We start from the raw sequence: 12,118 nt of genomic DNA on the forward strand, positions 1-12,118 counted from the left end.
CTATATTTTCTGTAGGAGATGGGTAAAATATAACCTCTTTTCCAGATGAACAGAAATAAATAAAATGCATGAAACTATATAATTTAAAGAGCATAAAAAAGATTTGTCTCTCTCTGATGAAAGCAATCAGTCAAAATAGGCAGTTCCCAATGCACTGAAAATATTTTTCAGTAAGAACATTCTTATCAGTTTTGACAGGACTGAATATTCTGAGCAAAAGAGAGACGAGCTCATCCCTGCCAAAACTGTGAAGAGAAACACTACAGAGCACCAAGGTCCCAAGGGGAATTTCAGCCTGACATCAATGCTTCTCTGCAGGGTTCTATTGCATTTCCCCCTTCTTCCATCCTGCATTTTCCCTTTCTCCCCACACTGTTCCTAATGCAGGAGCATGCCCCCTTGACTCCAGAGGTATGCTGAAAGTATTCAGAGGCTTGAAAGACTCATATTTTTCAAAATCATCTATAGCCCCATAAGTCACTGTTAAGGGCCATCCAACCTGTGAGCTGGAAACTGGATAAACCCAGATCTTAATTATTTGAGAGGCATTTTCACTGAGCACTTATCCTTATTGTTCTAGACCAGGGGCTCTTGACACCATTAATATTACAGGCTAAAATTCTCTTTTTTTCAACACACTAGAGCTCAGCAGACATGACTGTCTGTTCTGGTAAGAAGAAATAGGTGGAGTAACACCTGTATAGCTCACTGTGCTTGCCTTGGGTTTGTGGGTATTAGTTTGGAGTTTGACTTCTGGGTGATTTTGGTCCTACACCTGATCCTGGTTCTTATGGATTCAAGATGGATGTTTTGCTCCACAGGTGAATAATTCATGTGGAATGGGTTGAGCTGTAGCAACTCTGCTCTGCATTTATCAGAATCATGACTTGAACCTTTGTCTTCTGTGTCCCTGGGGCAGCATCCACCAAGCCACCAAATCCATCTCTGGCTTCTTTACTTTGCACTTATCACAAGTAATGAAATATTCATCCAAAGAGCCCAGGATCAGGGCAGACAGCTGGACAATCCAGCACAAAAATTGGATTTCACTCCCCCCATCTGAATCAGAGTCCAAAAGCTGATAGTCTCCAAATGGTACACTACTGATTACTTTGAGTCAGTCAGCCTCTCTCTCTGAATCTTCAGATTTTAAAAGAAAATGCTCCTTTCAAAAGAAGAAAGAATTTTTTAAAGACCTTTAAATCTTTTTGAATTCAAAAATACAATTATGGATGGATACTTAAATTTCTTTTTCTGTTATAGTCAAATACGCAGTTTGTTTGGCTTTTAATCTAAGCAGAAGTACAGTTCCAAGTAAAACACAGTTCTCTATTAACTCTAGTTTTATTGTGATGGCAAACAAATCCTCAACATTTTGCAGCCAAATTAAATTTCACTAAGATTTGACAAAAGATTTACAGAAGCCACCAGAAAGTAAAGTATCAGTCACTGTGTCTTAATCGATTTACTACATAGCAGTATGAAGGGAGGAAATGCTACCCTTCAGCAGGCTTACAGCAAAATTTAAGTTCTGTGCTGAACCAGAACAGCCAGTCTTGGCTCACCAACATATTTAATTATCTCTTTACCTTTAGTATTAAGTAGCATATTTCATTTCTAGAAGGGTGTTTAAGTATTTAAAGTTGCTTTAGAAAGACCATCATGGTAGTGCTGTGCCCGGTCCACCTTCTCCATCAATACTAGAGATTGCAAAGCAGTCAGACACAGCAACTTTTATTTCAACTCACTAGAGTTGACACTTAATAGTGTCTCTCTAAATGACAAGGATATCTTTCAGTCACATCATAAATTGCATGTCAACCTTTAGAAACATCTGCACAGGTCACAGCTTAAAGTATCAGGAGGTGATACAAATATATTTTTAAAGGCACATTACACAGCTCTACCTTGATCATGCTCACAAAGAGACCAGGTGAAACCATCATTTACCTCAAGTGGCTTACCAAGAAGCTAACTGAGAAGGAAATACTTTATATGCTCTTGGTTATTGGATGGGGTTAGCTAGTAAGTGTTGGCAGAGCTGTATAACTGCTCTTTTTGCCTAATGCCAAACTAATGGATATAAAGAATGCAGAAAATAAGTTTTAACTTTGTAAGAATAGAATTCAACTTCCTGAAGATCAAAATTTATGCTTGGAACATTGCTCCATGATTCAAGTGTAGGAAAAATTATATAGTATATTAGAAAGAAATACCTCTACTGTGATCAACAAGTATTTTCAGATGAAGTGGAAATAGCAATTATTTTATGAGAATGAAAAAAATGCAAACCAGCTTTCCCATCTCTGAACAAATAGCACAACTATAGAGTGTTAACCCTTAATTGTCTGTGAAATGAAAACCTGCATGCATTGACTCTGCAGGGAAGGTCCTGCAACTTGCACTGGCAGAAGCAGAGAGGAACAATTTGGAAACCTGTTAGACAGGTTTCAATCCCTTTCACATGAGATGCTTGAAAAATCCTTGAGACAATCAAATCAAAATGCTTTAAGACTGAACCCTACAATCCTAATGGACAAATGCAGATGGCTGAAAGCATCCTGGGTTACCCTGCTGCCCCCCACCAAAGCTCCCTGTTTTCCTGCTGGCTCACAGCTCTATCCTTCCTCCAAGGCATCTCTAGCTGTCCTGGACGCAAAGGAAACCTTGCCATGGACATCTTGGTGCAGACAGGAATTGATGCAAGAGCCTAGTACACCATCTTGCTCCCTCACTGGGAGGAAATAACCTAAAACATCTTCAGAAGAGAAGAGAAACATACAGGAGGAGGTTGGTGTATGCTAATATGGATAGGGAGCTAGAGCAAAACACATCATGATCTTCAAATGCCCACCTGTGGTAAGAAAACCAGTGGGGGAACAGAAAGAAAGTCCTCTAAACTTCAAATGTCAAACAGGGCCTTTGAAGATGAGCCCATTCTGAATTATAAGGAGCACTGTAAGAAACATGAAAACCGCTTTATTTCTGCAGTGCTGTTTTCTACACCACTGAGATGTAAGACAGTACTCAGAGCTACCAACTTCCTTTTGTTCGTTTGTTTGTTGGATGGTTATTCACGGGAATGGCAGCTTTTATTTCAGCAGTAGAGATAAAAGTATTGCACCGAAATTTAAATGTCAAAGAATACATACTCAAATGTCAAATACCAACAGACAAATGCTAACAGAGAAATGTCAGAAATACACCCATGTCTCCCACTGCATATAACTACATCTGCACAAATGTAAGCCACAACATGGTGTGTAAAAGTGAGAGTTTTTCTTCAGTTCCTTTGGGGTTGTAATACCACTGGTGTCAATAAAATCAGTACCTGGCAGCAGTCTGAGTGTATTACTACAAGTACTTGGCTCTGGCAAAAAGTGCAAGCTAACTGATCCATGGTCTGCAAGGTAATGGATAACATTTACAGTCACAAGTGTACACAATTGCTGTTTCAAGCAAATCCCACTCCAGGATTTGCTAACTTGTCACTAGGTGACAGAGCCCAGCACGATGATCTTTCACAGGGATTCTCCCACTGCTTTTCAGGTATGAGAGTAACCCATGAAAGCTGGGTTACTATCATACCTGAAAAGCAGTGGGAGGAAGGAGAGGATGTGAAGACAGTTTTTCCTAGATACTTGGCCTAATTTGACCAAATAAACCAAAGATAAACATGAATTCTATGTGTATCCTAAACTATTTGCTTTTTTTGAGTCCTGGGAATAATCACCTATGAATATAAGTGAACTTTGCAGCAGTATAAATGACTCCAGAACCCAAGCAGAACAGATTTCAAGCAGAAATTCTCTTTTCAATTCAATTTTCTCTTGAGAAATTCAAGTGCATTTTAAAATCTTACTTTTTTATTAAAATCAATTGACTGTTCCTCAGGAAAACAAAATAGCAATTCTTTAAACAATTCACTTGAGGGGAATCTCTGGTCCCAATGACTTCAATGGGCCTTTTGTAATGATTTTACCCTTCATTATCTCCTATAAAAGTACTTGAAAATATGTTGATTAGGGAAGATGAATTAGCTTAGAAATTTCAGTCTGCTAATTGCAGCTGCTTCTACTAGGGTTGAGAAAAGAAATGCTTAGGTAGTTCTGCAGTCAGATCACTAAATACATGAAAATCTGAAGTGTACTTTAATTATTGTAGTTAACAAAAATATATCTGACTCCTGTAATTACTGTGATTTGCTTCCAACACTAGTAGCTCATACACTGTTAAGTAAATCTTAATCCAAGGAAAAAGATGTTAACTTTTGTCAAATAGTAAAATCCCCTAAAAATTTTCTTCTCTGTCTCTGATGTGATTGTTTTAAGAAACCCACCTTGTTTTTTTAACTCTTTGACATTGACTAGAAATTAATTTAAAATTGTTTTCGTACTCCATTTATTGCAAAAATTTGAAATAATTACTGGAATTATTTTAAAGAAACTTCTGAGAACAATTATCACATTCTCATAATATATACTGAACTTTCCTTCTAAAGAAAATTTTTCTGTTCACCTCTTTTTAAAGGTTTCTCTGGATTATTGAGTGCTGTTTAGGAAAAAAAATGAAACAGTTTTAATTTGTTCTGCTCTGGACCCTTTCTTCTTTATAACCAGCTGCAGTGCATCACAAAACTCCACAGAGAAGCATTTACTGTCTTTTTCACCAAGAAAATTTTCTTATAATATCTAAATTTAATTTTAAATGCTCATCTTGGCAAATGTAAAGAAAACCCCACATACTTTTAGTATTTAGTATATATTTAGTAGTTTAATTTTTAACTTTGTTTTTCTCCTCAACAGGATTGTATGATGATGAGTTTCACCATCTAATTATATTCTGAGCAAAGCCCTATTCTCTTTGACCAACTCCAAATTCATTTCACTCCGAAGACAGTGAGTGCCTCTTTTTTCTTAAACTATGATAAAGAGCAAACAAGGAAGGTTCAAAAGACCTGTTTGTGTTACCCCATTGTTTTACACAAGTTAGGTGTGACCACAGTCATTAATATCTGTTTTAAAATCAAACTCACTATAGCTTAAATTAAAAGTACAATTCTAAACACACCATCAAAAAAGAGTTAGAATAGTCAGGAAGTTTTTTGTGCTTCTATATTTCCAAGATCTTTCTGCAAGTCTCTCTTTGTTTTCTATCTTTTTGGGAATGAAAGAACACAGTTTAGTGCTTCACTCAGGCATTCACCCAGACGGGCCTGAAGTAAAAAAAAGCCCAGTCAAAGTCAACCAAATAAATTAAATGAAGAAACATAGATTTGTCTTAGGAAGGCAGCTCTAAAGAATAAATAGCTCCTCAGTGCATAGCATGGAAAATAAATCAAAATATGTTGAAACAGACAGAATTTAAATGTAAGGGAATAAGGACTTATCCAACATTCTGGTCTCCAAAGACTCTCTGCAAGGTACCTCCAAATATCAACCAGATCCAATTCTGTCTGGTTTCTGAAGCATCTGTCAGGACCTCTGCACAAGGTGACATAGCTATAGCCCCGTGTGTACATTAGGGTATTGACAAGAGATGAAAGAGCACAAACAGAATAACAATTCTGATGAAAAGTGCAGGAGAAAGTTCAGGGTTTAGACACTTTACACTTCTTATTTATCTCTTCCTCCTTTCAGAGTACTTATCTGTTGCTCCAGAAGGTATGCAGGCAAATGATGCACTTCATCATGAAGTGACACTTACCCATGGACCCATTTTACATATATTAAGAAAATACTCTCATTTCCTTTCAATCACTTCATGTTCCTCCTACACAAAACCCAGTATGATGTGATACACTAAAAGAAGAGATCTTGGTATTTTTCAAGAAGTCTGTCTTTGAAGGAGAGTTGCTCCTGGAAAAGCCTATTAATATTTTGTTTACCTGTGAAGTGCAATATGATTTTTGCCATACCAGATGAGCAGTTTGTTCAAAGTTAAGGCTTTTCATTGCAAATAGAGACATGTTTCCACCATTTGTTACACAGGACTTAAATTTAGTTTTAAACTGGCAAAACTCAAATACCAAGAAAGAGTAATTCTGCTGGACATACATGCTATTCCCTGCAACAATGCAAGTCCTTTGGACTATCTCTGGCAGTGAGTACATAACATTAACTTATTCTGTAAAAGTTAACTCCTATTAAAACACCATGCATTTATTTCATGAAGAGGCTATGGAAATTTTATCTTTTCTACAAGAGAATTTCTCTTTCCATCACTATGAATTTTAATCATATAGCAGGTGGGGCATCCCACTTTGACCAAGTATCAGGGACCAGTCTGGGTGCTCTAAACATGATTCAATGTAAGATTTGCTATTTTGGACAGGGGTTGTAAGGGTTAAAAAGAACAGCTTTCATTGGTCTTTTGTGACAATCCATCAGCAGCTTAACACATTCTGCATTACAAATGGTATCTTGATCAACACAACCTGCTCCAAGACCTATTTGAAATCATGAAATAGATAAGTATCTCAAATTTCAAAGGTTTTCTCCTATGTCTTATTCCTTTAAGAATACAGAACACCATGTTATCTGCCATCAAATGCTTTTCCATTAACATGGAACACAAGAACGGTTTTGAAAAAATCAACAATTTCTTATTTGAATACATGTAGCCTTACCTTGCGGATGCCTCTGCCAAGATCTTCTCCATAGTTTGTCCCCAAAATTTCAAAATGCACATTGGGATTCCCCCCATTTTCTGCAAATTCCAATTCTCCAGTCAAGCCATTCACGCCACCCTATTGGAAAAAACAAAAAAGGAAAATTGACTGAAAACTTCTAAGTGGGTAATTGTAATAACTTTTAGTTTCTTGAAGGCTTCATGCACCAGTTATGCAGAATAGATAGGTAACTACCAGAACTAGGATAGTTTTTCAAAGGCCATGGTTCCCTAAAAATTCTGAAGCTGAAATTATTCCTGCATCAGAATGAAGTTCTTCACGGAAGAATTAAACTCAGCAATGCTAAGCAGAGTCAATACAAACAATAGTCTGACTCTTAGCATGTTTGCACTCCAATTTTTGCTCTTTAACCCATCAGCATTTATGCATTGACATTTTAACTCGAACAATTTATTTTTAAAAAAAGTAGTTTTTTGCAATGAAGTTTAGTGGAAGAAAAGCTAAACACAAACACATAGAAGAAACTGCACAAAAATTAGTTATATTTGCAGATCTTTTCTTTTTCCCCTCAAATGTTTCTCCCCCATGAAAGATTTCTACATGAGGGCAGGCTGAGGTTTAGACCAAGTTATGTGCTTTTTGAGCTCAACATACGTAATCTGCACAAATGAAGAAGGGGTCCATTCAAGGTCTGGCTGAATGCAGTGAAAATTTCTTTTTCCTCCCAATTATCTTCTACTAAGAATACATGACATGGGTAACAAGGCAGCATCTCTTAAAGATTGTTATAATGTTTTTACAGTTTAGCTGGAAGGGGTTAAAATACCAAAGATGAAGCACTGGAGTGAATAATCTCCACAAGGAATTAGAGCTGAAAGGGCTATACATGCTGCAGCCACACTCAAAATCTATTCCAGAGTAAATTCAACGTGACACACATTTCATCTTTGTATAAGAACTGTGATGACCTGAACTATAAAATCAACAGAACCATATGAAAGGCTGATAATGAAAACCTTTACCCTTCAAAAATTTCTTCAGTTTACAGATTGAAGGGAAATTTGATGCTTAGCCCTCTCCCTCAAAAAAAACCAAAACCAAAAGAAACCAACAAAAAACCAAAAAAACAGATCTGTAAAAAATAATTTAAGAATGTACAAAAAAGAAATCTGCCTCTGGTGTAAAACCCATGAAATGCATAGTTTTCCCCCAAAACATAAGGCAAGAACTTTGCAGTTGTGATTGTTGTTTCACTAAGGAACTTTTCTATATAAACTGTAGAAACTTGCAATATGAACTATCTAGCTAAGCACATGAGCCTTGCTAAATCATATTAAAAGCTCTATTCTTAAATCTTCAGTCTGGACAAAATCCAGGAAGGAATACAAAATTTGCATCTCCATTGCAGATTGCTGTGAAATAACTGAATGTTCTTTGACTTTTATAAAACATGACTGTGATTGTAACAAAAGTAATGAAATTAATCATTGAGACGATAACTTTAGAATTTACTAGACTACTAGAAACTAGTACTATCAGGGAAAAATACATAAATAACTACATATTAAAATAATAATACAAATATTAAGATAATACAACTATTTTATGAATGCCATTTACAGTTAAAACCAATAAAATACCCTGTGTATATACATAATTAATGATTTGAAAAATATTTTCGATAACATTTTCTTTCTATAGTATTTACTTTTTTATTCTGTACAAGAACAAAAATAAATTTAAAAAAAAGAAAGGAAAAAAGCCAATAGCCTGATTAAGGGTACATCTAAACAGACATTTGCAGGAAGACTTTGGCAATTGCAAATCAGAGAATTTCAACTAATGCTGTGGTTAGCGAGACACTCTGATTACTTTTTATCTTGACTACCATCCTGCACTAACCAGACCTTTGTGGCTCTTAGACTGGGGTTAGCACACCACTGGCTGATTCAGATTAAAGACAGTGAACTTGTGTTTGCCCACACAATCACTTGAAGATACCCTTTGGTAAATAACCGTATTTTTTACACGTACATAAAACTTTTACTCCAACTCAAATTTGACTTCATCCTGCTTGTGGACCAGAAGCATAAGCCTGTTCCATATACCTTTTCTCTCATAGGTTCTTATCTATTTTTTGAATCCCCAAGGCACAGTTTCACAGAACACGAGACCTGCAAAGCGGCACAGGCCTGTAAGAGATGGGATGCCCATCTGATTGCCCAAAGCCTCCATCTGGACACCTTACCAGATATTGATTTGGTTATATTACACCGAATATTTCCTATAGGAAATATTGCTTCCTAAAACTTTCCCTCACACTGGGTATTAAACCTGTGTGTCTGAGGTAATTAAAGTTTGAAAATCAATTAAATTGGCATAGATGACCTGAGCAGTACCATGATTTCAAGTGATCCACAAGCAGAACCTGGAAAAAGGAAGGGGAAACTGGAACAAAGTGGTAAAAGAAAGGAAATATTCAACAAAAAACATTACAATTTCTTCACACAGATGCTTTGCACAGCAGAAAATAGAAATGAAGAATACAGGATTTTCAACATAGAAAATTTAGGTGACATTTTGTTCCAGACTGAGAGCAGTCCCAATACTTTAAGGAACATGGAGTTAAAACATAGATGATTTTCTGAAACTTGGGATAGGAATTTAAAATTGTAACAAACTTTTAAATTTACTTTTACAACCTTTGTCCTTATTTGAGTAAATACAATTAAAAATAATTCAAATAATCATTTAACCTCAATTATACTTGAAGTAATTAATCAATTTCTTTAGAAAACACAGGATTCTTTGGAAATATATGTCCCCTTACATACAGTACAGGTTAACAGAATTACCTAAGATGTTTTGGAATTTGATCTCTATCCAGAAACTTTGTATGAGTTTGTTAAACTTGATTTTTAATTGGCTGCAATTGTCAGGACAAGATACAAACTCCAAGTCCATCAGCTTTATTTGTCTGGAATCAGTCTTAACCACAACAACATTATTTCTCATTTATCTGTTTTGGCAATCTACCATTCTTTGCCAATTCCTCATTTAGCAGTGTCTTAATCAGAGCTCCCTCTTCTAGACAGTGTACATATAAAATACTGTAATAAGAGCTCCCATTAGGGTGGGAATGCTGCCAGTTTGGGAAGGGAAGAGGCAGAAAGACAAAACAGCAAAGAACTGCCCATATAATACCAACAATACTAAATTTATAGAAATTTCTTGGAGGTCTTGGTTTCTCCTCCCTGTCTGGGACTGATCTTGCTGGGCCTGCAGGCTGTGCAATCCTGATATTGCTCTTTCCTGCTCCTCATGGTCCCCCGCAGCCTTCCCACAAGGCTCACACAACTCTGGGTGCTGCTCAGGGCTGGCAGAGGGGAGCAGAATATCACCTAGGAAGACCTTCAGGATGCTGCTCCAATTTTGTGAGTAGCTTTTCACAGTGTGGATCTGTCTGAAACATCTGATTTACAGCATGTGCTTTATCCCTCTGCTAGTGCATAGAGGAAGGGGATCACAGAGGAAATGGCCATCTGTATGACAGCTACTGATGCAGTAACTTCCTGATGAGATTTTCCCAAATGATTTTAGTGTTAATCATGATAACAGCCAAGAGTAAAATAAATTTTTCATTCCATTTAACTCACAGAAACAATGCTATTTGAGGAAGAATGAAGATATATTTGTTATCTACCTTCGCAAATTCTTCTGAGGTTCAGCTGCAACTATGTAATTTCCTGACACATATACAACTGAAGAGTGAAATGTCAGTTGCTAGGCCAAAAATGTTTTACTTACAATTCTGATCACTGCTCTGGGCTTTGCAGAGCTGTTATAAAGCTTGGCAATATAATTAAAGCCTACTTGAGTCCCATCTAAACTGGCAAGATAAACTACAGTTTATATGTGCTTAGGCACTGCTATACTGTAAGTCCCTGAAGAAAGCACTATTTACCTAGCAGTCAGGACCTCACTTGGGAATGTCAGCTTGCCAATCATCAGCTATAAAATACTTTACTTGGTCTCAGCTTCTATTCAAACTTCCTCTTTTCTCTTCAGCTACCAGCTATTTTGCAATTAAGGGTAAGAAATAGGCTATATCCTGCTATAGGCAAGAAAAACTGCTATAATCAGTAAATACACCTTCCAAATTTTATTCTTGAAAAAGTCTGATCCTGAGAACATTATTGAGTTTTCAACTAGCACCGACAATCCAATCCACTACCTGAAAAACAATCTGGCATCTTTTTTGCGTGTCACCACTGAGCGTCACTGACATTTCTGAGAGCAGAACTAGTTGATAATCCCACCTATGATTCACGAAACAGCAAGAGGTACAGCTCATTTTCCAGAAAGGGACAGGCTCTGTGCTGCTGCTAGCACTGAAAATTTGCTGTTAGTGAGCTAAACCAATGTGACTGGAAGAGCCCTGGGACGTGTGAGAGGAGGTATATGCAGAAACTTGATGCCATCTTGCTGAGTTGATCCTCCCTATAATCCTACTTACACTCATTCCCAGGCTACTCAGGAGGATTAATTTTTCCCAAAGCAGAATTATTTTCTAGTGATACTTATACCTCCAACTGTGAAATGGCTTTACTGAGAGATAAACAAGAGAGCATGTGTTTAGGGATAGGTCCCATTACAGAAGTGAATTTAAACTAATTGCTGGAGTTGGCCAAATTCATTAGAAGGATTGTATTTCCTGATGAATTTAAATGTTTATTCAGTTCCAGGATGGGCAGGAGCAGATATTAGATTTAAATAATTGTGGTGGGCTTAAAATGTTTTCTTTAGGCTTTGTCCAATCAGCTGAATTCACAAAGAAAAAACCGCTTTCGTAGCTGTTTGTAGAAATAGCAATGCATGAGTCAAATGCTCAGCAGTGAAAAGTAACAAATGACAATAAGGAATTATTTAGACAGCTTTTTTGCAATTTTAAGAAATGTTGGAAACTCTAATTTCCTCTCATTGCCTGCTATCCTTTACTAGCTTGTTCTCTAAAAAGAAATCAGTTTATTTACCACCAGGGTAACAAATTCAACAATTGCTGCTGTAGGTTAAACATCAGCAACCCTTTCTCTTACCTTCTGCAGGGAGTGGCTTAATAAAGATTTCCCACCTCTTTTCTCATTTCCCCCTCCAGAAATCAAAGAAAGGTCTCCCTCTGCAGCTAAAACACTGCCAGATGTTCCTGGTTTTGGATCTTTTCAGAAAAACTCTCAACTCTTTTCACCTTCAAGACCTTGAGTACTGGAGTATAATTCACTCCTAGTGAAGCTACACTGAGAGGAGGGACAGCCAGAGACCAGGTGATGATTTCCCCTCTGCAGTACAGGTCACCATGAAGGGTGAATTAAGGTGCTGCAGAGGATGGAAGTTCTTTTTCCAACAGTATTTAAGAAATCTCAGAATGTAGTTTCACCCTGAATTACATCAATATATTACTATGATATTTCATTATACATCACCACTGAC

General features: G+C 36.8%; 1 protein-coding gene across 8 annotated transcripts in view; it reads right to left on the reverse strand.

Annotated features, from left to right (window-relative positions):
* Positions 1-12,118, reverse strand: part of GRID2 (glutamate ionotropic receptor delta type subunit 2) — a 677,007-nt gene that overhangs the window by 188,735 nt on the left and 476,154 nt on the right. For all 8 annotated transcript variants that reach the window (XR_010439884.1, XM_064711069.1, XM_064711071.1 and 5 more), the window contains one exon: positions 6,629-6,748. Coding sequence is in view for 7 of the 8 variants with exons in the window: in XM_064711069.1 (XP_064567139.1) it covers positions 6,629-6,748 (120 nt within the window). In the remaining variant the exon portion in view is untranslated. The remainder of the gene's footprint in view (positions 1-6,628; positions 6,749-12,118) is intronic.

Source organism: Zonotrichia leucophrys, chromosome 4 (assembly GCF_028769735.1).
Source record: "Zonotrichia leucophrys gambelii isolate GWCS_2022_RI chromosome 4, RI_Zleu_2.0, whole genome shotgun sequence".
Classification (NCBI taxonomy): Eukaryota; Metazoa; Chordata; class Aves; order Passeriformes; family Passerellidae; genus Zonotrichia; species Zonotrichia leucophrys.